General features: G+C 60.5%; 3 protein-coding genes and 2 long non-coding RNA genes across 7 annotated transcripts; 3 read left to right on the top strand and 2 right to left on the bottom strand.

Moving 5' to 3' along the window:
* Positions 1–966: 966 nt before the first annotated feature.
* On the top strand, positions 967–7,508 carry SIRT6 (sirtuin 6). 3 transcript variants are annotated; one of them, XM_066336362.1, is made up of 8 exons: positions 967–1,115; positions 2,207–2,334; positions 2,564–2,746; positions 4,783–4,842; positions 5,440–5,535; positions 6,089–6,169; positions 6,251–6,374; positions 7,035–7,508. In XM_066336362.1, exons 1-8 carry the CDS (start codon positions 1,050–1,052, stop codon positions 7,371–7,373), a joined length of 1,077 nt encoding a protein of 358 aa, XP_066192459.1. In that variant the 5' UTR covers positions 967–1,049; the 3' UTR covers positions 7,374–7,508. The 3 variants fall into 3 exon arrangements, with proteins under 3 accessions (XP_066192459.1, XP_066192460.1, XP_066192462.1); XM_066336363.1 differs by lacking the exon at positions 5,440–5,535; XM_066336365.1 differs by lacking the exons at positions 4,783–4,842; positions 5,440–5,535.
* Positions 7,509–7,994: 486 nt separating this feature from the next.
* Positions 7,995–12,670, bottom strand: CREB3L3 (cAMP responsive element binding protein 3 like 3). Its single transcript, XM_066336361.1, has 10 exons — positions 12,547–12,670; positions 11,693–11,817; positions 11,330–11,585; positions 10,857–10,972; positions 10,497–10,628; positions 10,316–10,422; positions 10,149–10,217; positions 9,982–10,066; positions 9,611–9,707; positions 7,995–8,698 (listed from the first exon to the last, which is right to left on the bottom strand). The coding sequence occupies exons 1-10, from the start codon at positions 12,560–12,562 to the stop codon at positions 8,352–8,354; spliced, it is 1,350 nt and encodes a 449-aa protein (XP_066192458.1). The 5' UTR covers positions 12,563–12,670; the 3' UTR covers positions 7,995–8,351.
* Positions 12,671–14,291: 1,621 nt separating this feature from the next.
* MAP2K2 (mitogen-activated protein kinase kinase 2) lies at positions 14,292–23,710 on the top strand. Its single transcript, XM_066336023.1, has 11 exons — positions 14,292–14,422; positions 15,389–15,599; positions 16,871–17,017; positions 17,492–17,569; positions 17,900–17,951; positions 18,034–18,158; positions 20,315–20,528; positions 21,543–21,607; positions 22,258–22,319; positions 22,844–22,889; positions 23,564–23,710. The coding sequence occupies exons 1-11, from the start codon at positions 14,337–14,339 to the stop codon at positions 23,672–23,674; spliced, it is 1,197 nt and encodes a 398-aa protein (XP_066192120.1). The 5' UTR covers positions 14,292–14,336; the 3' UTR covers positions 23,675–23,710.
* Positions 23,711–23,855: 145 nt separating this feature from the next.
* On the bottom strand, positions 23,856–24,525 carry LOC136371753 (uncharacterized). Its single transcript, XR_010745397.1, has 3 exons — positions 24,413–24,525; positions 24,091–24,366; positions 23,856–23,953 (listed from the first exon to the last, which is right to left on the bottom strand). It is a non-coding gene; the product is annotated as an uncharacterized lncRNA (long non-coding RNA).
* Positions 24,172–25,986, top strand: LOC136371754 (uncharacterized). The gene is made up of 2 exons (XR_010745398.1): positions 24,172–24,257; positions 24,298–25,986. It is a non-coding gene; the product is annotated as an uncharacterized lncRNA (long non-coding RNA).
* The last annotated feature ends 1,121 nt before the right edge of the window (positions 25,987–27,107 follow it).

Below are 27,107 nucleotides of genomic sequence, written 5' to 3'. Positions count from 1 at the left end.
CTGTCCTTCGCTGGGACCTCTGTCCTTCCCTGGCATTCCCTGTCCTTCCCTGGGACCCCTGTCCTTCCCTGGCACCCCTGTCCTTCCCCGGCACCCCTGTCCTTCGCTGGCATTCCCTGTCCTTCCCTGGCACCCCTGTCCTTCGCTGGGACCTCTGTCCTTCCCTGGCATTCCCTGTCCTTCCCTGGGACCCCTGTCCTTCCCTGGCAACCCTGTCCTTCCCTGGCATCTCCTGTCCTTCCCCGGCATTCCTGTCCTTCCCTGGGACCCCTGTCCTTCCCCGGCATTCCTGTCCTTCCCTGGCATCTCCTGTCCTTCCCTGGCATTCCCTGTCCTTCCCTGGCATTCCCTGTCCTTCCCCGGCATTCCTGTCCTTCCCTGGGACCCCTGTCCTTCCCCGGCATTCCTGTCCTTCCCCGGCACCCCTGTCCTTCCCTGGCATTCCCTGTCCTTGCCAGCACCCCGTGCCCATCCCTGTTTTCCCCCGGGCCGGGGGTTCAGTGCACGTGGGGCAGTGTCCGAGCAGTGTCCGGGCAGACTCAGGGCAGTGTCGGGGCAATGTCACGCTCGGTGAGGGCAGTGTCCGGGCACAATCCGGACAGTGTCCGGCCACTTTGGGCACAGTCTGAGGGCAGCCCCGCCTTGCCCGGTTCCAACATGGCGGCTCAGTCTGAGGGCAGCCCCGCCTTGCCCGGTTCCAACATGGCGGCTCAGTCTGAGGGCAGCCCCGCCTTGCCCGGTTCCAACATGGCGGCACAGTCTGAGGGCAGCCCCGCCTTGCCCAATTCCAAGATGGCGGCTCGGTCTGAGGGCAGCCCCGCCTTGCCCGCTTCCAACATGGCGGCTCAGGCTGAGGGCAGCCCCGCCTTGCCCAATTCCAACATGGCGGCTCAGTCTGAGGGCAGCCCCGCCTTGCCCAACTCCAAGATGGCGGCTCAGTCTGAGGGCAGCCCCGCCTTGCCCGGTTCCAAGATGGCGGCGGCGGCCTCAGGGCGTGTCCCGCGGCCCCGGCCCCGCCCGGCTCTTCCGGCCGCGCCGCGGCCGCGCCGATGGCGGTGAATTACGCGGCCGGGCTGTCCCCGTACTCGGACAAGGGCAAGTGCGGCCTCCCCGAGGTGAGCGCGGCACCGCCGGCTGAACCCCCGCCCGCCCGGGCCTCCCGCCCTCCGCGGGCCGTGGCGCGGCCCGGCGCGTCCCCATGGTAACCGCGGCCTGCGCCCCGCGGGGACAGCCCCTGGGGAGCGCAGCCCCGCGGAGGCACCGAGCCCTCCGTGTGTCCCCAGCACATCCCGCGGCTCCCTCCTTGTCCCCTTTCCGTGGGTGTCTGTGTCCAGACACCTCATGGCTCCCTGGTCCCCATCGTGTCCCCCCAGCTCCCTCCTTGTCCCCCCTCCATGGCCCTTTCCATGGCCTCCCTGAGCGCACCCTGCAGCTCCCTCATTCTGCCCCCATGGCTCTGTCCCGTCCCCCCTGAGCCCCAGCAGTTACTGGGAAGCTTAAAACAGGCTTTGGAGGCAGGCACAGGGACACTCCGGAGCCTGTCCCGAGCCAAGGGGATGCTGAGGGGACAGGGACACACAGGGTCCTGCCCTCGTCCCTGTCCCCAGGAGAATGGGCTGGAGAAGCATCTCAGGATTTAAATCCCGTGCCCAAAGCAGCGTCTGGTGTCCCCACCTCCGTGGCTCCCATGCCCCTCGCTGTCCCTCAGCCCTGCCCTGTCCCCAGAGCCGGTGACACTGATGGTGACAGCTGGGGCTGAGCACACGTGGGGTGTCCCCAGGTCGCTCCTGGAGCCCAGCCTGGGCCAGCTGCCTGGCAGGGAACAAACTCCCTGTTGGTGTTGGGTGTTCCCAGCCCTGGCCCTGCACAGAGGTGCTCCACACAATGCGGAGTCTCTGCCATCAAATGTCTCTGTCATTCAGGGATGTGAAGTCCTTCATGGCTAACGAAGTATTGTGGGTTACTGGGGCTCTAGAGTCATGGGATCCCAGAATGGTTTGGGTTGAAGGGACCTGAAGGGACACCTTCCACTCTCCCAGGCTGCTCCAAGCCCTGTCCAGCCTGGCCCGGACATTCCAGGGATCCAGGAGCAAGCAGAGCTGCTCTGGGAAATCCATTCCAGGGCCTCCCCAGCCTCACAGGGAAGGATTCCTTCCCCACATAATCCACATCTCTCCACCCCAGGCTGGTCTCGGTCTTTCCCCAGATCTTTGACCCTCCGGAGGAGCTGGAGCGGAAGGTGCAGGAGCTGGCAGAGCTGATCCGCAGCTCCTCCCATGTGGTGTTCCACACGGGCGCCGGGATCAGCACGGCCTCGGGCATCCCTGACTTCAGGTAAACCCAGGGCTGGGAGGGTGCCACCTCCTCCGAGTCCATCTTCCTCTGGGGAAAGCTCTGATTTGCCCCATCCCTGCTGCTCGTCCTGCATCCAGCTGCAAACACCCATCTCAGCTGTTCTTACAGAAACCCCACGTGTGCTGTGCTTGCCTCAACCCCAAATCCTGCTGCTCCCTGAGCTCTGGGACACCTGGAGCCTGAGCTCTCCCTTCCTTCCTCTCTCCAGGGGCCCCAATGGTGTCTGGACTATGGAAGAGAAAGGGCTCTCCCCGAAATTCGACACCACCTTTGAGAACGCCAGGCCCTCCAAGACTCACATGGCGCTGCTGGGGCTGCAGAGAGTGGGAATCCTGAAATTCCTGGTCAGCCAGAACGTGGACGGCCTGCACGTGCGCTCGGGATTCCCACGGTACTCCCCACACAGGGAGGGATCCCCGAGGAATCTCTGCCCTGTCTGATGTGGGGAGTGGAAGGGGAGAAACCAGCTGGAACTGAGAGGAGAGAGGTTCTGGTTCTGACCCAGAGGGTTGTGGCATGAAATGAACCTGGGTTGTTGCTCTCTAGAAATGCTCCAAGGTGCTGGGAAAAAGAGATTGTGGAGTCGTGGAATCCCAGAATGGTTTGGGTTGGGAGGGACCTTGAGGCCCAAGGGCAGGGACACCTTCCACTCTCTCAGGTTGCTCCAAGCCCCATCCAACACTCGTCCCCATCCTGCTGGTTGTGGCTCTCGGTGCCACCAGGAGCACCTGGGGGTGAGGAGTTGGATCCAGGCAGGAGCTGTGCTCCTGGGAATGTCCTGGAGCTGTGCTCTGTGTCCTTTCCATCCTCTCCACCCCCATCCCTCTGGCTGGGGACAGGAAGGAGCCCTGAGCTGCTCCCAGGGCCAAGTCTCACCCTGAGACTTGGGTTGCTTCAATTTGCTCCAACTGAATCTCTTGAGGGAGCAGGAAATCAGTGCTGGCCCCAAAAGACCTTTAAAAAGCCTTTTTTTCTTGATAATTTCGCCAAACCAGGGGGAGTCCCACAGCTGGAGCTGCTCTGACTTACCTGGGCTCCGCTTCCCTCGTGGCCACGTTGGGATCCCACGTAAGATTCCTGAGGATCCAAGGGATTCCCTCTGCAGGGAGCAGCCACAGGAGCTGAGGGTGGGAGAGCTCCACTCCCTGCGTGGAGGGGACCAGAGTGGCCGTGGCAGAGTTGTCCTCAGAGGAACCTGAGCCTCTCCTGAGCCTCGTGACAGCCGGAGCTTTGTCCTTGGTGGCCTCCAGCCCGTTACAAAACCCATCCCCAGCACTTAAGAGCAGCCAGCGATTGTCTTGGGAGGGGAAAGTGCTCCGAGCTGCTGGGAAAGGGGAGGGGAGAGCAGGAGGAAAACAAAATGAAGGGAGTCACTGAGGCTTGAAAGATGCTGAGTGTGACGCTGAGACCTCTGGTGAGGGGAGGCCCTGGTGTAGGTTTCCCAGAGGAAAACGGGATGGCCCATCCCTGGAAACGAGGATAGAAACAGGAAGAGGCCTTGGAGAACGCTCTCAGGCACAGGGTGGGATTGTTGGGGTGTCCTGTGCAGGGCCAGGGGTTGAACTCAGTGATCCTTGTGGATCCCTTCCAGCTCAGGATATTCTGAGATCCCTGGGAACAGGCTGGGCAGGCCTTGGAGCAGCCTGGGGACAGTGGGAGATGTCCCTGCTCATGGCAGGGGGCTGATCTTTTGAATTCCTTCCCAAGCCAACCCATTCTGTGATTCCATGAGTCAGGATGTGACCGAGGAGCTGTGTCCTTGCAGAAGGTGTTTCTCACAAACACCTCCAGCCAGAGCTGCCCCCGGGGCATTTCTGTCCTTACAAATCCTGGGTCCTGCTCCCAGCCCCGTGTTTGTCTGTTTGAGCTAAACCACCATGGGAAAAGCAGTAGGGAATGATGATGATGATGATGGAATTCCGTGCTCCCACAGCCCTGGAGCCTCTGGCTGCTGTTCCAGTTCAGCCCAGCTCTGCCTCCCAAATGAAGCCTGTGCTTGAGTGAGCTGAGCTGGGGCCAGACTGGGGGAAATCAAGTCAGTCCTGTCTCACTCAGCCTGGAGGAAGTTCCCAGTCAGCTCTGAGGAAAACAGGGAGAGCACGGCTGTGTTTTCCTCTGGCTTCTGCTCTGAGCCTGAGGGGAGTTTTAGGAAAAACAGGTGTCAGAGGGCTGGAACAGCACAGGGACAGACAGGAATGTCGGGTGCTGGAAAAGCCAAGACCTGGGTGCTCCCAGGAGCAGAGATTTGAGTGCAATCAGTGCTGCAGATGGAAACGTTGCAATTAAAAGGCCAGGACCTGCTGTCCCTCCTCAGTCCCTGCTGGGGCCACCCCCTGGCAGAGCTGGAAGCAGGGAAGCCTTTGGGGGTCCTGGGTTCTCCCAGGGCTCCCCACCCTTCCCCAGCTCACCTGTGCCTCTCTCCCACAGGGACAAGCTGGCCGAGCTCCACGGGAACATGTTTGTGGAGGAGTGTGTGAAATGTGGGAAGTACGTGAGCCCTGCAGGGGCTGGGATCTCCATCCTGGGGGAATCAGGGCTGGGATTTCCATCCCAGGGGGAATCAGGACTGGGATTTCCATCCCAGGGGGAATCAGGGCTGGGATTTCCATCCTGGGAGAAGCTGGGCTGGGATCTCCATCCTGGGGGAATCAGGGCTGGGATCTCCATCCCTGGGGGAATCAGGGCTGGGATTTCCATCCTGGGGGATTCAGGGCTGGGATTTCTGTCTGGGGGGAATCAGGGCTGGGATTTCTGTCTGGGGGAATCAGGGCTGGGATTTCCATCCTGGGGAATCAGGGCTGGGATTTCCATCCTGGGGGAATCAGGGCTGGGATTTCCATCCTGGGGGAATCAGGACTGGGATTTCTGTCTGGGGGATTCAGGGCTGGGATTTCTGTCTGGGGGAATCAGGGCTGGGATTTCTGTCTGGGGGAATCAGGGCTGGGATTTCCATCCTGGGGGAATCAGGGCTGGGATTTCCATGGCAGGGGGATTCAGGGCTGGGATCTCCATGGCAGGGGGAAGCTGGGGGGCACTGCAGCCCCTCCCTGAGCCCTCCCTGAGGCCTCCCTCGTGTCTCCACAGGCAGTACGTGCGGGATGCTGTCGTGGGCAGCATGGGGCTGAAGCCCACGGGCCGCCTCTGCAGTGTCACCAAGGCCCGGGGACTGAGGGCCTGCAGGTAGGCTGTCACTGCAGGACACGAAAGATGAGAGACTCCAAATATTTCAGAAGGGCAAAGAGCACAGAAAAAAGGATTTTATTGTCTAATTCATACTGCCTTTTATAAGGTGTTGCCATACAGACTTAACGTGGTTGGTGAATAGGAACAACGCTTTTCTAATCTCATTGGTGAAACCAGAGAAACAGCAAAACACCACCTGGGGAAAGGTTGTTTTGAGAGAGGAGAGTTGTTTGCCAGGATTGTTTTGAGAAGAAGCTTTCCTGAGAAATTTTTCCTTGGGAAAAAGTTAGCAGCTGCCAGCAGGTTAAAAATCTCTCAGACCCAGAAATACCAGGCCCCAGAGGTAGGGAGGGATCCCTCCTGGGATATGGGATGACCCCACAGCCCCTCAGATTCGGGAGAAGCAGCCCAAGGTGCAGGAAGATCTCTCTGGGTGCTCTCTGTCCCTTCACAGGGACAGGCTGTGGTCGTTGTCCCCTCTGCCAGGGGACAGCTGCCTGTTCTCCTGCCTTTCCCAGGGAAAACCACGGTCCCTGTGTGTGTTTTCCAGAGGGAAGTTACGAGACACTATCCTGGACTGGGAGGATTCCCTGCCCGACCGTGACCTGACGCTGGCAGATGAAGCCTGCAGGTACTGACACCCTGCTCAGGGGGGAACAGTCCCTTCCCACCCAGCCCTGCCCTGATCCTGGGCTTCTCCTCCTCCCTGCAGGAAAGCCGATCTCTCTGTCACCCTGGGGACCTCTCTGCAGATCAAACCCAGCGGGAACCTCCCGCTGATCACCAAGAAGAGAGGAGGGAAGTTGGTCATCGTCAACCTCCAAGCGACCAAACACGTGAGTGAGCCTCCTACAGCTCTGCACTGCTCCTTTCCCCTCCTGGCCCCTGTTCCAGGCCCATCCCAAGTTTGTCCCTGCACGTTGTCCCCTCCCAGGTGGCCTCTCTTAGCAGGCAAACAGGCTGGGAGTCCTGGGTTGGAGGGTTTAAACCTGCAACTCCTGCTAAACACGTAGAGACGGCAGGTAAATATTAGAATCGTGGAGAGGGTTGGGTTGGAAGGGACCTTAAAGCTCCTCCTGTTCCCTCTCCCGTGGGCAGGGACACCTTCCACTATCCCAGGCTGCTCGAAGCTTATCCAAGCCAGTCTTTAGGAGCAGAGTAAAAGCTCAGCCTGGAGCCTGCTGTGTCCTCTCGGGGTTTACAGCCCCTTGGAATGGCCACAAACACGGTGCTTTGTAGGGTGTGCTCAGTTCCTGCCCAGATCCTGCCCAGATCCTGCCCAGATCCTGCTGAGATGTTGGTGCCCCAATTGTCCAAAGTCTTTAATACCCAGAGCTGAGGGTTCCTGGGATGTCACCTTATGCCTGTCACACTCTGTCCCTGCTCTGTCCCCGTGTCCGAGCCTCAGGATCAGCTGGGAATGACCCAGCAGGGACACGTCGCTGTCCCCGGCAGGGGCCCTCTGTCCCCTGAGCCGTGTCCCTGCGTGTCCCCAGGACCGCCAGGCCGACCTGCGCATCCACGGCTACGTGGACGAGGTGATGAGCAAGCTGATGAAGCTGCTGGGGCTGGAGGTGCCCGAGTGGACGGGGCCGGTGGTGGTGGAGAGCGCCGAGGCGGGCAGGGCGGAGCAGCTGCGGCGGCGGCTGAAGGAGGAAGCGGAGGAGGAACCGGAGGAGGAACCGAAGGAGGAGCCGAAGGAGGAGCCCCAAGCCCGGCACAACGGCACAAGGGCAGCGCCGTGTCCCGGCAACGGGCTCAAACTGGAGCGGCCCAGCCCCGACACGGGGCCCACGGCGGTGAAGAAGATGAAGGTGGAGCCTCTCCTCACCTGACTGACCTGGACTGTCCCTTGTCTCACCTGGGCTGCTTTTCCTACCGACTCTTTTTTTTTTTTTTTTTTTTTTTAATACCCTTAAATATTGTTACCCGTTTTTTTATGTCAGTATTAAAAACACACTTGAATTGTGGCTGTGCTTCCCCACGGGCCCGGGGAGGGCTCTGCACAGGGAAATTCCTCCCTGGGAGGGTGCTGAGGCCCGGGAATGGAATTCCCAAAGAAGCTGTGGCTTCCCCATGATCCCTGGAAGTGTCCAAGGCCAGGCTGGACAGCGCTTGGAGCAGCCTGGGGCAGTGGGAGGTGTCCCTGCCCATGGCAGGAGTGGCACTGGATGAGCTTTAAGGTCCCTTCCAGCCCAAACCATTCCATGACTCTGTAATTCCACGTCACTTGGTCGTGGGAGGGGACTGGTGCTGGCTGGATCCCAGCTGGACTCGGGGCTGGGAGCTGTGGGTGTCCTGGCCCCAGCTCCAGGCTGGCCATGGCCCTGTGTCCCCCCTGGTGTCCCCCTGGCCCAGAGCTCCTTGAGACCTTGTGCATCAGCCCCTCTTAAAACTACAGCAGGTGGAAATTTTTTTTTTTTTTTTTTTTTTTCTTTCCCAAAATATCTTTTAGAGATGAAAATAAAATTAAAAAATCGAAAAACCAAACCAAACCAAAACCGAGAACAAAACCAACCAGTTGCACCATCAGCAGCCAACCAGGCCAAGGGTCCCTCCTGCTTCCTCAGCCCCATCCTGAGTGACCCCGTGTCCATTCCACAACTCCCACTGTGCCAGGGGGGGCAGGAGCAGCCCCTTCCCTCCCAGTAAGGCCAGTGGGAACCGCTCTCCTCTTCCCAGTTGACAGAATCCAAGCAAAGCCAAGCAGGTCCAACATCCTGGAGGCAGATCCTGGAGGGGTCCCCCCGAGGGCTCGTCCTGTAGGGGATGAGGGGCTGTCACCCCACGGCACCCCGTGCTCCCCGCTCTGCCTAAAGCTCCTCGGCCGGCTCCAGCCCCGCGGGCCGGCCGTGCCCGGCCTCTGCCCACGCCAGGGACGCCAGCCCCGGCTGTGGCACGGCGCCGTCCCCCGGCACGGCATCGGCACTGTCCCGGTGCTCGCGGCTCGGCCCCTCGGCGGGCGGTGCCCGGGTGTGGTTCCGCGGCGTCCCTTCGTCCGGCCGCGCTGGGAATGTGCCCTGCAGAGCCTCGTGTAGGGTCTCGGGGGTCTCCCGCAGCGGCTCCGACCACAGCGGCTCCGGGCGCTTCTCCTCCGCGGCCTGCGGCTGGCCGTGAACCACGCGGGAGGCGGCGGCGTTGTGCAGGGACCTGGAGAAAACTGAGCCCCACCGAGGGTCAGGGCCCGGGCCAGCGCCCCGAGGGTGTGTCACGGCTCTGGCTCGGCTCGGCACGGCCCAAAGAGAGCCCAGCACAGCCCAAACAGAGCCAAAGAGAGCCCAAAGAGAGCTCAGAACAGCCCAAAGCCCAAAGAGAGCCCAAAGAGAGCTCAGCACAGGCTAAACAAAGCCCAGCACAGCCCAGCACAGCCCCAACAGAGCCCAAAGAGAGCTCAGCACAGCCCAGCACAGCTCAGCACAGCCCAAAGAGAGCCCAGCACAGCTCAGCACAGCCCAGCACAGCCCAAAGAGAGCCCAAAGAGAGCCCAGCACAGCTCAGCAGAGCCCAAAGAGAGCCCAAAGAGAGCTCAGAACAGCCCAGCACAGCTCAGAACAGCCCAAAGAGAGCCCAAAGAGAGCTCAGAACAGCCCAAAGCCCAAAGAGAGCCCAAAGACAGCCCAGCACAGCCCAGCACAGCCCAGCACAGCTCAGCACAGTCCCAACAGAGCCCAGCACAGCCCAGAACAGCCTAAACAGCCCAGCACAGCTCAGCACAGCTCAGCACAGCCCAAACAGAGCCAAAGAGAGCTCAGAACAGCCCAGCACAGCTCAGAACAGCCCAAAGAGAGCCCAGCACAGCCCAGCACAGCTCAGCAGAGCCCAAAGAGAGCCCAAAGAGAGCCCAGCACAGCCCAGCACAGCCCAGCACAGCTCAGAACAGCCCAAAGAGAGCCCAGCACAGCCCAGCACAGCTCAGAACAGCCCAAAGAGAGCCCAGCACAGCCCAGCACAGCTCAGAACAGCTTAAACAGCCCAGAGAGAGCCTGAAGAGAGCTCAGCACAGCCCAAACAGAGCCCAGCACAGCCTAGCACAGCCCAAACAGAGCCCAGCACAGCCCAGCTCATCCCTCACCTCGCACGGGCCTGAAGTCGCCGTTGGCCTCAGCCTTGCTGCTGGCAAAGGGGCTGATGGAGGGGAAGACGATGAGGGTGAAGGAGAGCAGCAGGACCTGGGGACAGAGGGGATATCACTGAGCACAGCAGGGGAGAGGGACCAGGAGCTGGTGGTAGAACCAGGAGGGCATCTATTCCTCCATCCCTCCCTTCTGCTTCATGTGCTACCAGTGCCACTCCATCCACCCCTGCTTTCATCCATCCCCACCTCCATCCATCCCCACCTCCATCCATCCCTCCATCCCTCCATTGTCCATCCCTCCATTGTCCATCCCTCCCTCCCTCTGGGCTCCATCTCCAGGGCCCCCAGGCTCTGGAGGCCCCACACACCGCCAGGCAGGTCCCTGTCTGTGCTGCTTTGTTGCTCGACTGAACCACCATGGCCTGGAGCTTCTTCAGCTGCTCCAGGAGGGATCTGGGAACAAGAAGAGCCCATGAGCCCCCATCCCAACACTTCCCACCCCACCCTGTGCCCATCCCACCCCGGGAACACCTACGAGTTCTGCTTCTCCAGGTGCAGGACTTTCCTCTGCAGCTCCTGGTTCTGGGCGGTGCACGCCGACATCCTGGGCCAGGGACAGCGGGGTCAGGGCACAGCTGGGGGCTCGGGGTGTCACCCTGGGGGGCTCAGGGTGTCCCCACGCCCAGGGGCTGGGCTCTGTACCTGCTCTCCAGCCCATCGATGTATTCCTTCTTCTTCTTGCGGCTCTCCTGAGCCGACTGCTTGTTCCGGATCTTCCTGCGGATCTTCTTCAGCACCCGCTCCTCGTACTGGGGGAGACACGGGGGGTCAGGGCCGGGACCCCCAGCCCAGCCCCTTCCCCCGTGGGGGTCCTGGTGCCCACCTTGGTGAGGGGCAGCTGCGTGGGCAGGGTCACCCCCTCCTTCAGCAGCAGCTTCTTCTCGTCCTCCGTCAGCACCAGCTCCTGGAAGGGGCCCTGGCTGGGCCGCAGCAGGGAGCCAGGAGCCTGTGGCTGCTGCAGGAACACGGAATGGGGACAGCCCTGGGTGAGGTCACCCCCCAGCCGGCCCCAGGGAGCCTGGCTGGGACCATGGGGAAGGTGCCTTGGGCCAGGGAGGGACAGGGATCATGGACAAGGACCAGGAAGGGAAAGGGAACAAGTGTGAGGGTGGGGATGGGAGTGATCAGGGCCCAGGAAGGGACAAGGCGGGGGACAGGGAGTGTTGGGGACACAGGGACTCACATTGTCAGAGCTGCCTGAAAGCAGCAGGTCCTTGACGGTGAGGGCACAGGATGCGGGTGGGGGGACCACAGGCAGGTCCTGGCTCTCCTCCAGGAAAAATCCAGGGTGCCAAATGTCTGGGTGAGGGCAGAAGGGGGCTGACAACAGTGCAGTGTCCCCAGTGTCCCCACTGCAGGACTGTCCCCCCACCCCTGAACCAGGGTAACTTGCAGCCCAGTCAGTGCCCAACTCTGTCCCCCCAAACTGTCCCTCTGTCCTCCCAACACCCCTCCCAACACCAGTCTGTCCAGTTCACCCCAGTTCCCAAGCTCTCCACACTCTCCCTATCTCCTCCCTAGCCCACCCAACCTCCCAGTTCTTTCCAGTTTCTCCCAGCGCCCTCAGTTTCCTCATAATCCCCCACCGCTCTCAGCTCCCCAGTGTCCCCAGTCCCCCCAGTGTCCCCAGGCTGGTCCTTTCCCAGTGTGGCTCACCCAGGTCGATGGAGACCTCGGGCTGCAGGACCCCAGACCCCGCGGGGAGGGGCTGGGGCTGGCAGGGCTCGGTGTAGGGGCACAGGAGCTCTCGGGGACCCCCGTCACAGCTGCGGGGGGGGCTGTCGTGCTGGTCAGAGGGGGGGTCCTCGCACACGCCGCTGTCACTGGTGGCCGGGGACCAGCTGGGCGAGTCCGACACCGAGTCCCCGGAGCCCAGGATGGAGCTCAGGAAGTCCTCGCTGTCCGGGGCACGCTGCGGGGACACGGCAGCGTCACCGGCAGGGATCGGCCACCGCCGGGGCTGTGACATCGCGGGGCCGGCAGCCAGCAGCGCCGAGCCGGGCGGGGTCCGCGGCTCACCCTGTCCTGGGGCCAGGCTCCCGGCGGCGTCCCCAGCTCCACCCCGCGCAGGATCCCGTCCTGGTGGTCGAAGAGGAGATCCAGCAGGTCCAGGCTCTCGAGGCTGCCCGCGCTGGAGGCCATGGCTGCGGGGTGGCAGGGTCATTGCCCAGCCCGGGCACCGTGGAACCCCCCAGAGCCACCCCCTGGAAAAGCCCTACAGCGTGGGGGATAGGATGTGGGGGCTCCAGGCATGGCAGCGCACCCCCTCTTCTCCTCCCAGCGGCCGAAATTGCCAAATCCTCCCGTTTTCCACCCGGTCGGGGGGTTCCCTGCTGGAGGTGACCGTGCTGGAAGGGCTGGTTAATCATTTTGTGTGGTGAGTGGAGGGGAGGGGACTGCGGCCACCGGCCGCCCCAGGGAGGGGACTCGGTCCCTCGCTGCTACCCCAGGCACTGCTTGAGACCCCTGGGCCAGCTGACCACTAGCCCAAGTGGCCAATCAGCCAACTGACAGCCCAACTACCCGAGCAGCTGACCCACTGACCAATGGCTCAGTCGATGAGCTGATCAAGAGACTGACCAAATGGTCAGCACGTTGGCCAAGTGACCAATGGTGGACTGACCCAACAACCAGCCCATTGACCAATGGACTGACCAGCCAATTCTCTGACTGATTGACCAACCAACCAACCCACCACCCAACCAACTGACTCAAATGTCCTCCAGGCCACCTGGGGCCAGTTGTCATTACTTGACATTTGTCTGGCCAAGGTGGACACGGGGATTTATTGCACCCTGTCTTCACCCTCAACCCTCCCAGTGGATCCTGATGTCCCCGTGGGATCTCGCTGAGCGGTGGCAGCCAGGACATACCTGAGTGAGATGCCATGGACTGTCCTGTGGGTTGTCCTCTCGACTCTCTCTGAGCACCGGGGAGCACGGTGGACAACAAACCCGGCCTTCACTCTCCTCCTCTTCCTCCTCCTTCGCGATTCCCTGACCCAAGTGGCAAAGTTTAAACTCCAACTGCACAGAAATAATATCCCAGATTGCAAAATGTCCCAGCCCTGATTGGGGCTGTCGGGGTGCGACGGCAGGGCCGCCCCGGGGCTGGACCCGTAACTCATTAGCCAAATGTTTTTGTGCTCCTCTGCCAAGCAGGGCAGAAGGGGCCGCGGTGCCGGGCGAAGTCCAGGTGCTATAATTGTCCATGAACCTTCACCCACTTTTGGGGACAGTTTCCCTTTTTTCAGATGTCTCGGTGTTAATTACGATCGACGTGTGCTGAGGGCAATATCCGGGGACGTTGGCTTGGACTCGACCACTCACGGCTTATCCAAAGGAGAACCTTGGTGCTCTGTGAGAGCCCATTGACAAGGGCTGCAGGGACAGGACACCGGGAATGGATTCCCAGAGGGCAGGGTTAGGTGGGATATTGGGCAGGGATTGTTTCCTGGGAGGGTGGGGAGGCGCTGGAGTGGAATTCCCAGAGAAGCTGTGGCTGCTCCTGGATCCTGGAAAGTGCCCCAAACCAGGTTAGACAGTGCTTGGATCAGCCTGGGACAGCGAAAGGCCTGGAATAGGATGTGTTTAAAATCCATCCCATCCCGGACCATCTTGGGGATTATTCCACGAGTCCCCCATGGCTGGCTCGGGCTGCACACGGGGCTGTGCCCAACCCTCATTCCCCTGCCGTGAGGGACATCGGCACGACACCAGCACCTCCGTCCCCTCAGTGGATCCCACCTCACCGGGTCCCCGGGATCCCCGGGCACAGGGAGGGGACAGCGCTGACTAAGGCTCCGTGTGCCTCAGGCGTGGCGCAGGGACAAGGCCACGGCCCCTTATCGGCCGCCCCACGGCCTCTGCCCGAGAGGCGGCGGCTGCGCCCTTCTTTATGGCCCCGCGGGACCGGGCAAAGGGCGTCCGCCCGGGGCCGCCACCCGGCGCCGCTCGGGGCTCCTCCTGAGGAACCTCGGGGGTCCCGGGATCGGGCATGGAACGGGATGAGCTGAGCAAACACGGGCTGCGCGGCTACTGCGCGTTGGTGGGTGGCTAATTAGTGATTATTTAATTAACGCTCCGTCCACACAACCGCGGCACACCGGTGGCCTTCGGGGACAACATCCGCCACAGCCACAACTTCCTTCTCGCCCTCAGCGAGATCTCGCGAGACTCCGCCCCGCCACGCGCTCTTAGCCCCGCCCCCGGGCCCCGCCCTCTGTGTCCGTACGCGGCCCGCCCCCGAGCGCTCTTCCCCCCCGCCGTCCCATGGAGCTCCCGGTCCCGCCCCATGGAGCCCGCGGTCCCGCCCCACGGAGCTCCCGATCCCGCCCCACGGAGCCCTCGGTCCCGCCCCACGGAGCTCCCGGTCCCGCCCCACGGAGCTCCCGATCCCGCCCCACGGAGCCCTCGGTCCCGCCCCACGGAGCCCGCGGTCCCGCCCCACGGAGCCCCCGGTCCCGCCTCCATAGGCCCGACCCGTATCCCCGCCCTTCGACCCCGCCTCGGTTCCGGCCCCCTCCCCGTTACCGGCCCAGGCCCCGCCCCCAAGCCCGGCTCCGCCCCCGATTGGCCGGCGCTGGCCCCGCCCCGGCCCCGCCCCCGCGCGCCCCCGCGCCCGGCCGCGCCCCCCGGCCCCGCAGGCGCGGCCCGGCCCGGCCATGCCGGCCAAGAGGAAGCCGGTGCTGCCCGCCCTCAACATCGCCCCCAGCGCCGCCGAGGGGCCCAGCCCCGACGGCTCCGCAGAGTGAGTCAGGCCCGGCCGGGACCGCCCCGGCAGCCGGGCTGGGCCTGGGGGGGGAAACACCGGGCCTCGGGGACACCGGGCCTGGGCGGACCGGGGAGGCCGGGACAGAGCGGGCACCGCGCCTCGGGGTCGGGACACGGCGGGCACGGGCCGTGGGCAGGGCCGGGGGAGGCCTGGAGCAGCCGGGACAGGTTTGGGGAGGCCTGGGAAGGTGTGAGGGGGAACAGGGGAGGTCTGGGGGGAATGGGACAGCTCCCGGGAAACTGGGACAGGAGCGGGCGGCGGGACCGGCCCAGCCCGGGGCAGGTGAGGGCTCAGGGAGGCAGAGCCGGGGGCCAGGTGCGGATGGGAACCGGGGACACGGGGACTGGGGGGGTTGGGGCGGCAGTGGGGGCTCGGCAGATGGGATGTGTGGGGTGAGGGTGGTGGAGGGGGGTACTGGGGGAATGGATGGGGTGAGACTCTCCCCACACGTCCCCCTGGGTGTGGGTGAGGGGGGACAAGGCGGTGGCAGCAGCTGGGCTGGAGCAGCTGGAGCTGGCCCGGGCGGTGGGGGCTCAGCAGCAGGTGCTGGGGGAGCACAGACCCCCCTTTGTGCTCAGGATTTGGGGCGGGGGGTGTAACAGAGCTGCTGGACCCCATGGAAAGCCCTTCTCGTGTTACACATGAGCCAGGCTTGGCTCCCCAGGACAGGGAGTGGAGCCTGCTGCTGCCTCTTTAAGGGCCAAAGGATTTTTCCTATTCCTTGGCTCTCCCAAAACATCTGGCTGCTCCAAAGCTCCTCTCCAGTGGGGCTGTGTGTGCTGGGCAGGGACTTCTCCAGGTCTCCCTGTCCAGGTGATCCCATTGCCAGGGGCTCAGGACATGTCAGGGGATGCTTTTCCATAATTTCCCTCCACTTCCCTAAAAACTAAACCTTCCTTTCGCTGGTGCTGACCATCTCCCATCCCCTCCTGCCCTCTCCAGGGCCAATCTGGTGGACCTGCAGAAGAAGCTGGAGGAGCTGGAGCTGGATGAGCAGCAGAAGAAGCGCCTGGAAGCTTTCCTGACACAGAAAGCCAAAGTGGGGGAGCTGAAGGACGATGACTTTGAGAGGATCTCGGAGCTGGGCGCTGGCAATGGCGGGGTGGTCACCAAAGTGCAGCACAAACCCTCAGGGCTCATCATGGCACGGAAGGTAACGAGGGACTGGGAGAGCTGGGGAGCATCTGGAGCTCTGCCTGGCTCTGGGAGGGGTGGGTTGGGTTCTCTCTCTGCATTTGCACCTTCACCACCTCACCTGGGTCAGGAGCACAGTCCTGGCTGCTCCCAGATGGATTCTGCATGGAGCTGTCTCCTTTGGGACAGGCTGCACTGCCAGTGGCAGATCCCTGGGCTCTGGAAAACAAGAGTTTGGGGTTTTTTTCTCCCAGTTCTGATGGACGAAGTGACTGGAATTGGATCTGCTGAGGACTGTAGGTTTAGGTTGAGGAGAGCTGGAAGTGGCAGTGGGAAGGATGGGTTTGGCACACACATCCCTCATCCCCGTTTAACACATCCCAGGGTCATCCCAAGCCGGGACAGAGGTTCCTCTCAGGCTTGGGAACAACAGAGTAGAAAATCAGGAGCTGCTTCCTCTGCCTGCTGGGAGAGGCTGTGCTTGGCAGGAGCAGCACAGCCACTGCTCTGCCTCCTCCAGAGTCTCTCCTCCCTCCTGCTGTTGGGATCATGGAATGGTTTGGCTTGGAAGGGGCCTTACAGCTCCTCCAGTCCCACCTTCCAGCAGCCAGGGTGTTCCCTCCCCGCTCTGCCCTGAGCCCACGGGGAGCCCCAAAAGCCGCCGCTGGTTCCAGTGCAGAACCTTCACAGGGGCTTTTTGTCTTTTCTGTGGTTTCCTTGATCTCGGAGCACCTTCTTACAACACCTCCAGAGCTTGTGAAAATGTTGCTGGCTGCTGACTCAGAGGGGCTGAGATCAAGCTCCTGACTCGTCTTTCCGCCCGTGTCCGGCGCAATCCCGGCGCCTTCCGTGGCTGAGGCAGCACAGGGCTCTCCCTCTGCCTTCAGCCCGAAATCCCCCTCTGGGTGGGGTTCAGAGACCTCAAATCCCACCCTGTGCCACCCCTGCCATGGACAGGGACACCTTCCTCTGTCCCAGACTGCTCCAAGCCCTGTCCAGCCTGGCCTTGGACACTTCCAGGGGCAGCCACAGCTTCTCTGGGCTCCCCCATGCCAGGGCCTCACAGGGTTTATTCCCAATATCCCACCTGACCCTGCCCTTGGGCAGTGGGAAACCGTTCCCTGTGTCCTGGCACTTTATCCTTAACATTAGTCTGCAAATGGGAAAAATTCTACTCCAAAGCAGCGCCTCCCTTGAAGGTCTCATTTCATTCCCAGCACTCAGGGGCTGCTCCCCATCAGTTGTTTTCCTTCCCAGGAGTCACCCCCAGCCTGTTTTCTCTCCTGGCAGCTGATCCATTTGGAGATCAAGCCAGCCATCAGGAACCAGATCATCCGGGAGCTGCAGGTGCTGCACGAGTGCAACTCCCCCTACATCGTGGGCTTCTACGGAGCCTTCTACAGCGACGGGGAGATCTCCATCTGCATGGAGCACATGGTGAGCCCCTGCCCCCTCCCAGTGCCCTCTCCCTGCCTCCTGAGTGCCTCGGGGCGCTGGCAGCTCCTTGCTCTGCTCCTGGTGGGAGCCACGAATTCCTGCCCTGGCCTCGGGATGAGGGAGACAGCGACTTTTGGGAAGCGGAAGCAGAGGTCTGGGGCTTGGCCAAACGGAAATGTTGCCAGCCCACTGCTCTGCTGAGAGGCTCAGGGAACGTGTTCTGGTGTTTCTGGTGGAGAATGATGTTATTTCTCCTCCAAATCGGCGCCACTTTGGCGTTTCCACTGGTGGAAGGGAGCAAAGAACCAACAGGAAGAAGCAGAGCTGGTGAAAAAACCCAGTTTGTAGTGATAAACCTGAGCTCCTTTTTTTTTTGGCTGGAAAAGAGATGTGCTCAATGCTGTTCACCATCCAGCTGCTGTGTTTTCCTGCTGGGAATTGCTGTGTTGGTCATCCCCACGTTCTTTATTTCAGGATGGTGGTTCTTTGGATCAAGTGCTGAAAGAAGCCAAAAGAATCCCTGAGGAAATCCTGGGCAAAGTCAGTATAGCGGTGAGTGATGGGGCTGCTCAGGCCTCCAGGGGGGATCTGCTGGGCAGGGATTGGGAATAAGGCTTGGGAAGTGTTTCCCAGTCCTGGGAGCTGCACTTTCCAGAGCAGAGGAGAAAAATTCCCATCTCCTTTCCCCCACCTCCAGCCCCTCTGGATAATGTTGTCTTCACCTCGAGGAGGTTTGGGAGAAAAATTTTTGGGTGACTCACCCAAAATCTGTGATGGATAAATTGCAATCCCTGAGGGGTGTGGACAGCACAGCTGCCCTTGAGCTGAGGGCAGAGCTGTTCCCTGAGCTCTGCTCTCATCCCTGCTTTGGATTCCTGGCAGGTTCTGCGGGGCCTGGCCTATCTGCGGGAGAAGCACCAGATCATGCACAGAGGTGAGAGCAGGAAAACCCCAGCCTGGCAGTGCCAGGGGACACCCAGAGCCACCCTCACCCTCTCCTCTCTCGCTGTTGCCAGATGTGAAACCCTCCAACATCCTGGTGAATTCCCGAGGGGAGATCAAGCTCTGTGATTTCGGGGTCAGCGGGCAGCTCATTGACTCCATGGCCAACTCCTTTGTGGGAACTCGGTCCTACATGTCTGTAAGTTCCTTCCAGCTGCTGGGGTTTTTTTTTTGGGAATTTGGGTTCAGCTCAGCTCTGTTGCCATCCCTATCCACTTCACAGGGACACTTTTCCCTATCCCAGGCTGCTCCAAGCCCCATCCAGCCCGGCCTTGGGCACTTCCAGGGATCCAGGGGCAGCCACAGCTTCTCTGGGAACCTGTGCCAGGGCCTGCCCACCCTCCCAGGGAAGGATCCTGAGGTCTGAGCTGCTCCTGTATTTTGGGAATGGTTATTCAAGTGCAGTTATAGTTAGACAGGGGCTATTTAAAAATCCTGTCCCCTCTGCTCCCAGGCCCTGGCTCCGAGCTGCCTCAGAGCTGCCAGTGGGGATGACTTGCATGGATTGATTTATTTCTCATTTTTTTTCTTTTCATCTCCATAACCTCGAGTGGATTTTCTGCTCCTCTGAATCCTCTGGGGTGTTAACAGGAGTGAGCAGGAAAATACATTTTTATGGATAAGTTGAGTTCCTCAGGTTTCAGCACACAGAGAAATAAATTCCTGCTGGGTGTTCCAGACCCCCAAACACAAGTCACTGTGAGTGCTGCTGAGTTGGGAGTGTGGATGAGATGCTCCAAGTGCTTTTTTCTGCACATCATCCTTTTTTTCCATCCCCTTTGCACATGATCCTTCTGGGACTGTTCTTTCCCTGGAGAGCTGCCATGGAGAGGCCTTTGGCATATCACAGAATTCCAGAATGGTTTGAGTGGGAAGGACCTTAAAGCCCATCCAGTGTCACCCCTGCCATGGCAGGGACACCTTCCCTGTCCCAGGCTGCTCCAACCTGTCCTTAGACACTTCCAGGGATCCAGGGACAGCCACAGCTGCCCTGGGAATTCCTTTCCAGGGCCTGCCCACCCTCACAGGGCAGAACTCCTTCCCAAAATCCCATCTATCCGTGCCTCTGGCAGTGGGAAGCCATTCCCTGTGTCCTGTCCCTTGTCCAAAGTCCTTCTCCGGTTCCCTTGGAGCCCCCTGAGGCCCTGGAGTCTCATCCCTACAGGATATTTGTGACCTTGGTGTCAATACCCCCTGTTCCTGTGTCCTGGGGGTCAATATCCCATGGCAGTGGGTGTTCCTGTGCTCTGGGGGCCAGCATTCCATGTCAGCCCCCATTCCCTGTGCCCTGGCTGCCGTTTTCCCCATTCCCAGTGCTGTTACTCTCCTTTCCCAGTTCCATTATTCCTGTTCCCTGTGCCCCATTCCCAGTTCATCCTTTCCCCATGCTCCAGATGCCGTTATCCCCCATTCCCAGTTCCTCCATTTCCAGTTCCCCCATCTCCATCCCATTGTCCCCACTGTCCCTGTGATGCTGTCCCCATGTCCCCATGACGCTGTCCCCACATCCCCATGACACTGTCCCTGTGTCCCCACTGTCCCCATAACGCTGTACCCGCTGTCCCCACTGTCCCCATGACGCTGTCCTCGCTGTCCCTGTGATGCTGTCCCCACATCCCCATGACACTGTCCCTGCTGTCCCCATGACGCTGTCCCCGCTGTCCCCACTGTCCCCATGACGCTGTCCCTGCTGTCCCCACTGTCCCCATGACGCTGTCCCCACTGTCCCCGTGACGCTGTCCCCGCTGTCCCCACTGTCCCCATGACACTGTCCCCACTGTCCCCATGACACTGTCCCCGCTGTCCCTGCTGTCCCCACGTCCCCATGATGCTGTCCCCACTGTCCCCACATCCCCATGACGCTGTCCCCACTGTCCCCGTGACGCTGTCCCCGCTGTCCCCACTGCCCCCATGACACTGTCCCCACGTCCCCGTGATGCTGTCCCTGCTGTCCCCACTGTCCCCATAACGCTGTCCCCACTGTCCCCACGTCCCCGTGATGCTGTCCCCACGTCCCCATGACACTGTCCCCACTGTCCCCGCTGTCCCCACGTCCTTGTGACACTGTCCCCACATCCCCGTGACGCTGTCCCCGCTGTCCCCATGTCCCCGTGACGCTGTCCCCGTTGTCCCCAAGTCCCCGTGACGCTGTCCCCGCTGTCCCCACTGTCCCCATGACACTGTCCCCACGTCCCCATGACGCTGTCCCCACTGTCCCCGCTGTCCCCATGACGCTGTCCCTGCTGTCCCCACTGTCCCCACGTCCCCGTGACGCTGTCCCCGCTGTCCCCGCAGCCCGAGCGCCTGCAGGGCACGCACTACTCGGTGCAGTCGGACATCTGGAGCATGGGGCTGTCCCTGGTGGAGCTGTCGATCGGAAGGTACCCAATCCCCCCGCCAGACTCCAAGGAACTGGAAGCAATTTTTGGCCGTCCTGTGGTGGACGGGGCGGAGGGAGAGTCCCCCAGCATCTCGCCGCGGGCCAGGCCCCCAGGACGCCCCGTCAGTGGTAGGGGCTGGGCTTGTGTGTGCATCGACAGCATCGCTTCCATGGGGGATGAGCGGGCGTTGGGATGTGGCTGGGAGCAGCTGCTCTGCTGGGAATGTGCCTAGGGAAGTTGTAGGAGGCACCCTGCACCTCGCCAGGTTGGTGGGAGCGTGGGGAGAGGGGTCCCTCGAGCCCCCTCAGGGTGGATTTGGGATGTGGAAATAAAACAGCAGCCCCGGGGGCTTTTTGGTCAGCTCAGCTCTTTGGGAGGTTTTGGGGGAGTGTCTCAGGGACAAGACAAAAGATCCAAAAGAGGCTCTTACCCCCCGGGATTGGTCCAAAATGTTTATTCTTGAGGTGTCCAAGGGAGAAAGGGGGAAAGAGGAAGAACAGGGCCTTATCTGGTTTGCTCAGGGAAAGATAACTGGACCTCAGGCAGTTGGGTCAAGAAAGGAAGGAAGGGTCAGACTACGTGGTTCCAGGCTTCAGGGGTCCTGGGGAAAAACCATTCCCCAGAGAAATGCAGCAGGATGTGTTGGAGAAACCTCCTGAATCCCACAAAAAGGCTCAGCTCCCCTTCCCGTGCTGTGGGCACAGCTGGAATGTGGCTCCCTTGGTTTGGGGGACATTGTCACAGCCCCTCGTGCTCCTCAGGTTCCTCTCAAGCCTGAGGCAGCTTTTTTTTGGGAAGAGCTTTGCTGGGAGCTCTCACAGGAGCACCAAAACAGCCCCAGGATTCCAGGGAAGCTCTGCTGGAGCCGTTTCCTTGGGAGCAGAAGGCTCTGGAAGCTGCCAGCCAGCCACAGGAGATGGCCTGGTGCTGTCCAAACATTCCAAGCTGGGAAATAAATCTGGACTGGAGGTCTGGTGAAAGAAATGCAAATTTTGGGAATGACTTTGACTTGTCTTTAACCATGACTCCATTCCCCTGGGAGTTGCCTCTCTCAGCAGAACTGCCCCAAAAATGGTGTTTTTCACCCCAAACTGAGGCCTGAGCAGCCTCTCAGCACCGTTTGTGTCCTGTCACCCCCCCAGGCCACGGGATGGACGCCAGGCCTGCCATGGCCATCTTTGAGCTGCTGGATTACATCGTCAACGAGGTGGGTTTGTGTCCCCAGAGGTGGCATCAGGAGTGTTTGGTCAGGCGTGGAATCCCTGAATGATTTGGGTTGGGAGGACCTTAAAGCTCATCCAGTCCCACCCCTGCCGTGGGCAGGGACACCTCCCACTGTCCCAGGGTGGCCTTGGACATTCCAGGGATCCAGGGGCAGCCACAGCTCCTCTGGGAATTCCATCCCAGGGCTTCCTCACCCTCACAGGGAGGAATTTCATCCCCAAAATCCCACCTAAACCTTCCCTCCTTCACCCCTTCCTTGTCCCACAACCTCCAAGGTCGGGTCTCACAAACAAAGGGCAGCTTCCCTTTCCAGGGTGATGGAAAAATCCTCGTTTTGGGGATTGTTTCCTCAGCCACAGGCAAGGCCAGAGCTTGGATTTGTGAGGCTGGATTTAGGATTGGGATGCTTGGTGATTTCCCAGCTTTGGCTGGGGTTCAGTGTGTGTCCCCCAGCTGCAGGGTAAGGGGGAAGGAATGGCAGGGAAGGGTTTTCCTGGCTGGAAAAGCAGCGAGGATGAGGAGGATGAGAGTGGCTGTGGAGCGCAGCTCCCTGACACTGCAGCTGACACTGATTTTTGAGCACAGCAGCACAACGGTGGTGTAAAAAAACCCCCTTTTTCCTTCTCCCCACAGCCTCCTCCCAAGCTGCCAAGTGGAGTCTTCACACAGGATTTCCAGGAGTTTGTAAATAAATGGTGAGGATTTCATCTCCTGGCTGGAGGTGGAAGCCTGAGAGCTCTGCAGCTCCACCCTCTGTGTTCTCCCTGATCCCTCCGTCTCCCTGCCTCATCCCACCTCGTGCTGGGAGCTCCTGCCTTGGGAAGGGTTGGGATAAAAGCAATTTATTTGTGGGGCTGCTGAGCAAAGATCCCAGCTCCTTCTCAATCTGAGCCTGGCGAAGGGGGGTGGTGGAGCAGATCCTGGGGCTGAGTCACCCCGTGGGCACAGGGACACCTGAAGGTGCTGCCAGAGCTCTCCGTGCACCAGAGATTGGATATTACAAAAAGCCCCAATTCCTGCCAAGCTTCAGGGCCTCTTCTCCGTTTGCAGGGCACAGTTTGTCCCCACAGTGTGGAAGGGATGGATCCTGCAGCTCTCCCTGGCAGGGCTGAGGCTTCTCCTGGGATCCTCAGGGGTTTGGGGTGAAGCTGGAGCCTGATCCCCACGTTCCCACGAGGAATCTCACGTTGCCTTCTCCCTCTTGTTCTTCTCATTTCAGCTTAATTAAAAACCCAGCAGAACGAGCAGATCTGAAGATGCTGATGGTGAGTGGGGAGAGGATTTGGGTGGTTTTTTTCTCTCTTGCACTGGGGTGGCACCAGCTCTGCCCCATGCCGTATGCCAAAGGCTGGGAGTTCCCAGGATGAGGCAGATGGGAGGGACTGACCCCTTTATCCCGGGGCAGTGATGGATCTGTGCTGGGAGCCTGTCCAGACCCTGCTGAGTCCTGGGCAGCAGGAAAAGGGGGGAATTCTCCCACCTGCAGAGCTGCCTCCAGCTCTGCTCCAACAGCAGGAGGACCTGGAGCTGCTGGAGAGAGTCCAGAGGAGCCCATGGAGCTGCTCCAGGGCTGGAGCCCCTCTGGAGAGCTGGGGGTGCTCACCTGGAGAGGAGAAACTCCAGGGACACCTCAGAGCCCTTCCAGGGCCTAAAGGGGCTCCAGGAGAGCTGCAGAGGGACTGGGGACAAGGGATGGAGGGACAGGACACAGGGAATGGCTCCTGGGCTTGGGATGGATGGGATATCAGGAAGGAATTGTTCCCTGGGAGGGCTCCAAGGAACAAATGTTTTCCCCAAATCCTCTTTCCCTGCACCAGCCTTTGGCACCAGGATCTTCCCTCGTCTCCAGGGCGTCTCCCAGAGCACAGGGCTGGCTTTTTTGGGATCTGGGCTGTTCCTCGGGGGTAGCTCCTGACCGTGTTTTCCCTGGTGCTTGCAGAGCCACACGTTCATCAAGCGCTCCGAGGTGGAGGAGGTGGATTTCGCGGGCTGGCTGTGCCGGACGCTGCGGCTCAACCAGCCCAGCACTCCCACCCGAGCTGCCATGTGAGCCCGGGCCTCACTGCCACCCCTGGCACGGCTTCCTCTGCTCCCTCCACGGCACACTGCCCCTCCTTCCTCCCTCTGGTTCCCCAAAGCCCCAGCGCCAAAGCCCCGGGACCCCAAAGCCTCAAAGCTCTGGGACCCCAAAGCCCCCAAATCTCTGGGTCCCCAAAGCTCCAGGACCCCAAAGCTCCAGGACCCCAAAGCTCCAGGACCCCAAAGCTCCGGGACCCCAAAGCTCCGGGACCCCAAAGCCCCAAAGCTCCAGGTCCTCAAAGCTCTGAGTCTCCAAATATCCAAAGCTTCGGGACCCCAAAGCCCCAAAGCTCTGGGACCCCAAAGTTCTGGGTCCTCAAAGCCCCAAAGCTCCGGGACCCCAAAGCCTCAAAGTTCTGGGTCCCCAAAGCTCTGGGACCCCAAAACCCCCAAAGCTCCAGGACCCCAAAGTTCTGGGTCCCCAAAGCCCCAAAGTTCTGGGACACCAAAGCTCTGGGTCCCCAAAGACCCCAAAGCTCCAGGACCCCAAAGCTCTGGGACCCCAAAGCCCCAAAGCTCTGAGTCCCCAAAGCTTCGGGACCCCAAAGCTCTGAGTCCCCAAAGCTCCGGGAATCCAAAGCTCCAAAGCTTCAGGACCCCAAAGTTCCGGGTCCCCAAAGCCCCCAAAGCTCTGGGACCCCAAATCTCTGGGTCCCCAAAGCCCTAAAAGCTCTGGGACCCCAAAGCCCTAAAAGCTCTGGGACCCCACAGCTCTGGGGGTCTCCATCCCCTGGGGCAGCCCGGGCAGGGTGGTTCCCTTTGGCTGTCTGAGGTGGTTGTTCCAGGCCTCTGCTCCAGCTCTTGGAGCTCCTGACACTTGGGAATTGTGGTGCTGCTTATGTTGATTTTTTTTCTTTATTTTGGGTTGGTTTGGTTTTGGTTTTTTGGGTTTGTTGTTTTTTTGGTTTTTTTGATTTTTTTTTTTTTTTTTGGAAATGCATTCACTCGGGTTAAAAAAGAAGGTAATGGAGAATGTGAGGAGGATGTGGGGTTGTGAGGGGCTGGGCAGCTGATGCTTCACCTCCTCTCCAGGGTTTTCTCTCCAGGCTGGAGAATCAGTGGGATCAGGAATGGAGAATCCCTGCTTAGGGTGGCCCAGAGCAGTGTCACTGTCCTGCCTTGGGGACACACAGCTGGGCTGGCCCCGGGGGCAGAGCACAGATCGAGCTTTGCTTTTTTAAACGGTTCTTTTAAAGCCTGGCCTTGTCCCGTGCTGGATCTTCAGGGGATGGGGGTGGCTCCCACTTTTCAGTGTCCAGGTGAGGGGAGAACGTGGATTTTCCTGCCCTGGACAGGTGGAGGCAGAGCTGGGCTGTTCCTGGTGGCCCTGGCCAGGCTTGGGGTCCCTCTCCTGATGCCATCGAGGGCACAGGGAACCCTCCAGCTGCAGATTCCCCCTTCCAGCTGCCTCCAGCCCATCCCAGGGGTGGCCTCAGCCATTGGGGACGTGGCAGAGCTCCAGGATTCCCTGTCGGAGCGCCCTGGCCAGGGATGAACCCACCCAGAGCTGCCTCGTCCCCACCTTGTCCCTGCACTGTCCCTCCCAGCAAGGACATTGCAGTCCCCCCCCCAGGTCCCCTCCCTTCCCACCACGTGGATTTTTGGGGTGAATCATTCCCGGGCTGAGCTCCCCGGGAGGATTTGGGGAGTTGAGTTGGGAATGTTTTGGTGTTTTCCTTATTTTTATTTTATTATTTTGGCTGGTTTTCCTCCCAGTCAGGCTGGCAGCTGCCTGCCCTGTGTCCTATCATGGCAGCCCCCCCAAAATTAACTCCCAGGCCTGGGGACCCCCCAAATCCCTCATCCCTTTCCTGTTTTCCAGCACAGGACAAAGGCACTGCCCTGCCTGGGGCCACCCCACAGGACAACCACGTCCCCAAAAGGGGGGACACCCCAATTTTTTTGGGGGGGAACACCCCAATTTTGGGGGGAACACCCCAGATTTGAGGGGTCTGTGCTGGCTGGCTCAGCTCATGCCCAGCCAAGCCACCCTGGAGCCGTGGGGTGCTCGATGTGATGATTTTGCCTTTTATTTTATGTGGGGAGCAGGGAAGGTTCCTCAAGTTTTGGGCTATTTTCCATAGGTTTTGGTGCTGGGTTTTTTTTTTTTTTTTTTTTTGGAGGAGGAGGAAGAGGAAGAAAAGGAGGAGGAGGAGAAGAGCGTGGACAGAGCAGTTCAGTGGTGCAATTAAATAATTTTTTTTTTTTTTAAACTCGATATTTTCATCATGGATGTGGGGAGGGGAGGGGGACAAATAATAAATAAACGGCACTTTACATTTCCAGGCGGTTTTTTTCTCTCTCCTCGCTTGTGCCCAGGGTGGGTTTAACCCCTTTGGAGCCGGAATTCCAGCCGGGAGCTCTGGGAATGTGCCGGTGGCTGTCCCTGGGCTGCCTCCAGTGGAAACACCGGAATTCTCCCGGCACGAGGCATGGATGAGGAATCTGAGGACCTAAATCCTGTTGGAAATATTTATGGGGTGAAAAATATTTAGGGGCGTTTATTATTTGGGGGTGAGCAGGAGCTGGGCGAAGCTGAAAAAAAATCCAAATTGGGGCTCAAAATGGGGAAATATTTTGCAGTTTTGGTGGTGTGAACCGTGCAGGGGCTCAAGGGGTGACACCAGCACGGTGCCATCCCAAATTCCAGGCTCCTCCTGGGACATTTTTGGGGGTCCCTTGGTGCCACATCCCGAATTCCAGGCTCCTCCTGGGACGTTTTTGGGGGTCCCCTGGTGCCACATCCCGAATTCCAGGCTCCTCCTGGGATGTTTTTGGGGGTCCCCTGGTGCCACATCCCAAGTTCCAGGCTCCTCCTGGGACATTTTGGGGGTCCCATGCTGTGATCTCTGACTCCAGGCTCCCGTGGTGCTGTTTGTGGGGTCCTGGTTTGGATTTTTCCGGGTGTTTTGGGGTCCCCCAGGGCCCTGGGGTGCCCTGCAGAGCCCGGGATGGGCTGGCTGCACCCCTGGGAGCTGTGCCAGCTTTTGGTGGTGCCAGCTGGGAATTGGGGAGGGGTCCCATGGGGTCCCCGGGGTGCCACAGAGGGATTTTGGGGGTGCAGGGAGGAAAGGGGGGATGCCCAACCAGGCTGGAAAAGGGGATCCCCAACCCCTGTTCAGTTTGTAGGGGGGATTTGGGGTCCTCCCCCCACCCAGCCTCCCACGGGGGGGGTTTCTACAGCTGATTTTGGGGGGTCCCAGTGCTGGGGGGGGCATTTTGGGGGTTCATATTTTGGGGGGCTCACCCTGGGCGTGCCCTGGGCCGTGCTGGGGGAAAACGAAAGCAGCTGAAGCACGGCAACACCGAGTGCAGCCCCCCCAACCCCAACCCCAAACCGCACCCCAAAACCTCTCCTTCCGCTGTCTGGGGGCTCAGGGACCCCTCGGCGCCCACCCCACAGC

Source organism: Sylvia atricapilla, chromosome 26 (assembly GCF_009819655.1).
Source record: "Sylvia atricapilla isolate bSylAtr1 chromosome 26, bSylAtr1.pri, whole genome shotgun sequence".
NCBI lineage: Eukaryota > Metazoa > Chordata > Aves > Passeriformes > Sylviidae > Sylvia > Sylvia atricapilla.
The sequence above is the reverse complement of the archived record's forward strand: the minus strand, read 5'-3'. Positions and strand labels throughout refer to the sequence as shown.

Bases quoted from the DNA above. Each gene is read 5' to 3' on its own strand.
- SIRT6 (XM_066336362.1), top strand. From the start codon at position 1,050: ATGGCGGTGAATTACGCGGCCGGGCTGTCCCCGTACTCGGACAAGGGC. The intron at 2,335-2,563 runs GTAAACCCAGGG...TCCTCTCTCCAG, and splicing joins TCGGGCATCCCTGACTTCAG to GGGCCCCAATGGTGTCTGGA. The intron at 6,170-6,250 runs GTACTGACACCC...TCCTCCCTGCAG, and splicing joins CTGGCAGATGAAGCCTGCAG to GAAAGCCGATCTCTCTGTCA.
- CREB3L3 (XM_066336361.1), bottom strand. The intron at 10,067-10,148 runs GTAGGTGTTCCC...TCTTGTTCCCAG, and splicing joins CACCTGGAGAAGCAGAACTC to ATCCCTCCTGGAGCAGCTGA. The intron at 8,699-9,610 runs GTGAGGGATGAG...GGTGGGGCTCAG, and splicing joins CGACTTCAGGCCCGTGCGAG to TTTTCTCCAGGTCCCTGCAC.
- MAP2K2 (XM_066336023.1), top strand. From the start codon at position 14,337: ATGCCGGCCAAGAGGAAGCCGGTGCTGCCCGCCCTCAACATCGCCCCC. The intron at 17,952-18,033 runs GTGAGAGCAGGA...CGCTGTTGCCAG, and splicing joins GCACCAGATCATGCACAGAG to ATGTGAAACCCTCCAACATC. The intron at 22,320-22,843 runs GTGAGGATTTCA...TTCTCATTTCAG, and splicing joins CAGGAGTTTGTAAATAAATG to CTTAATTAAAAACCCAGCAG.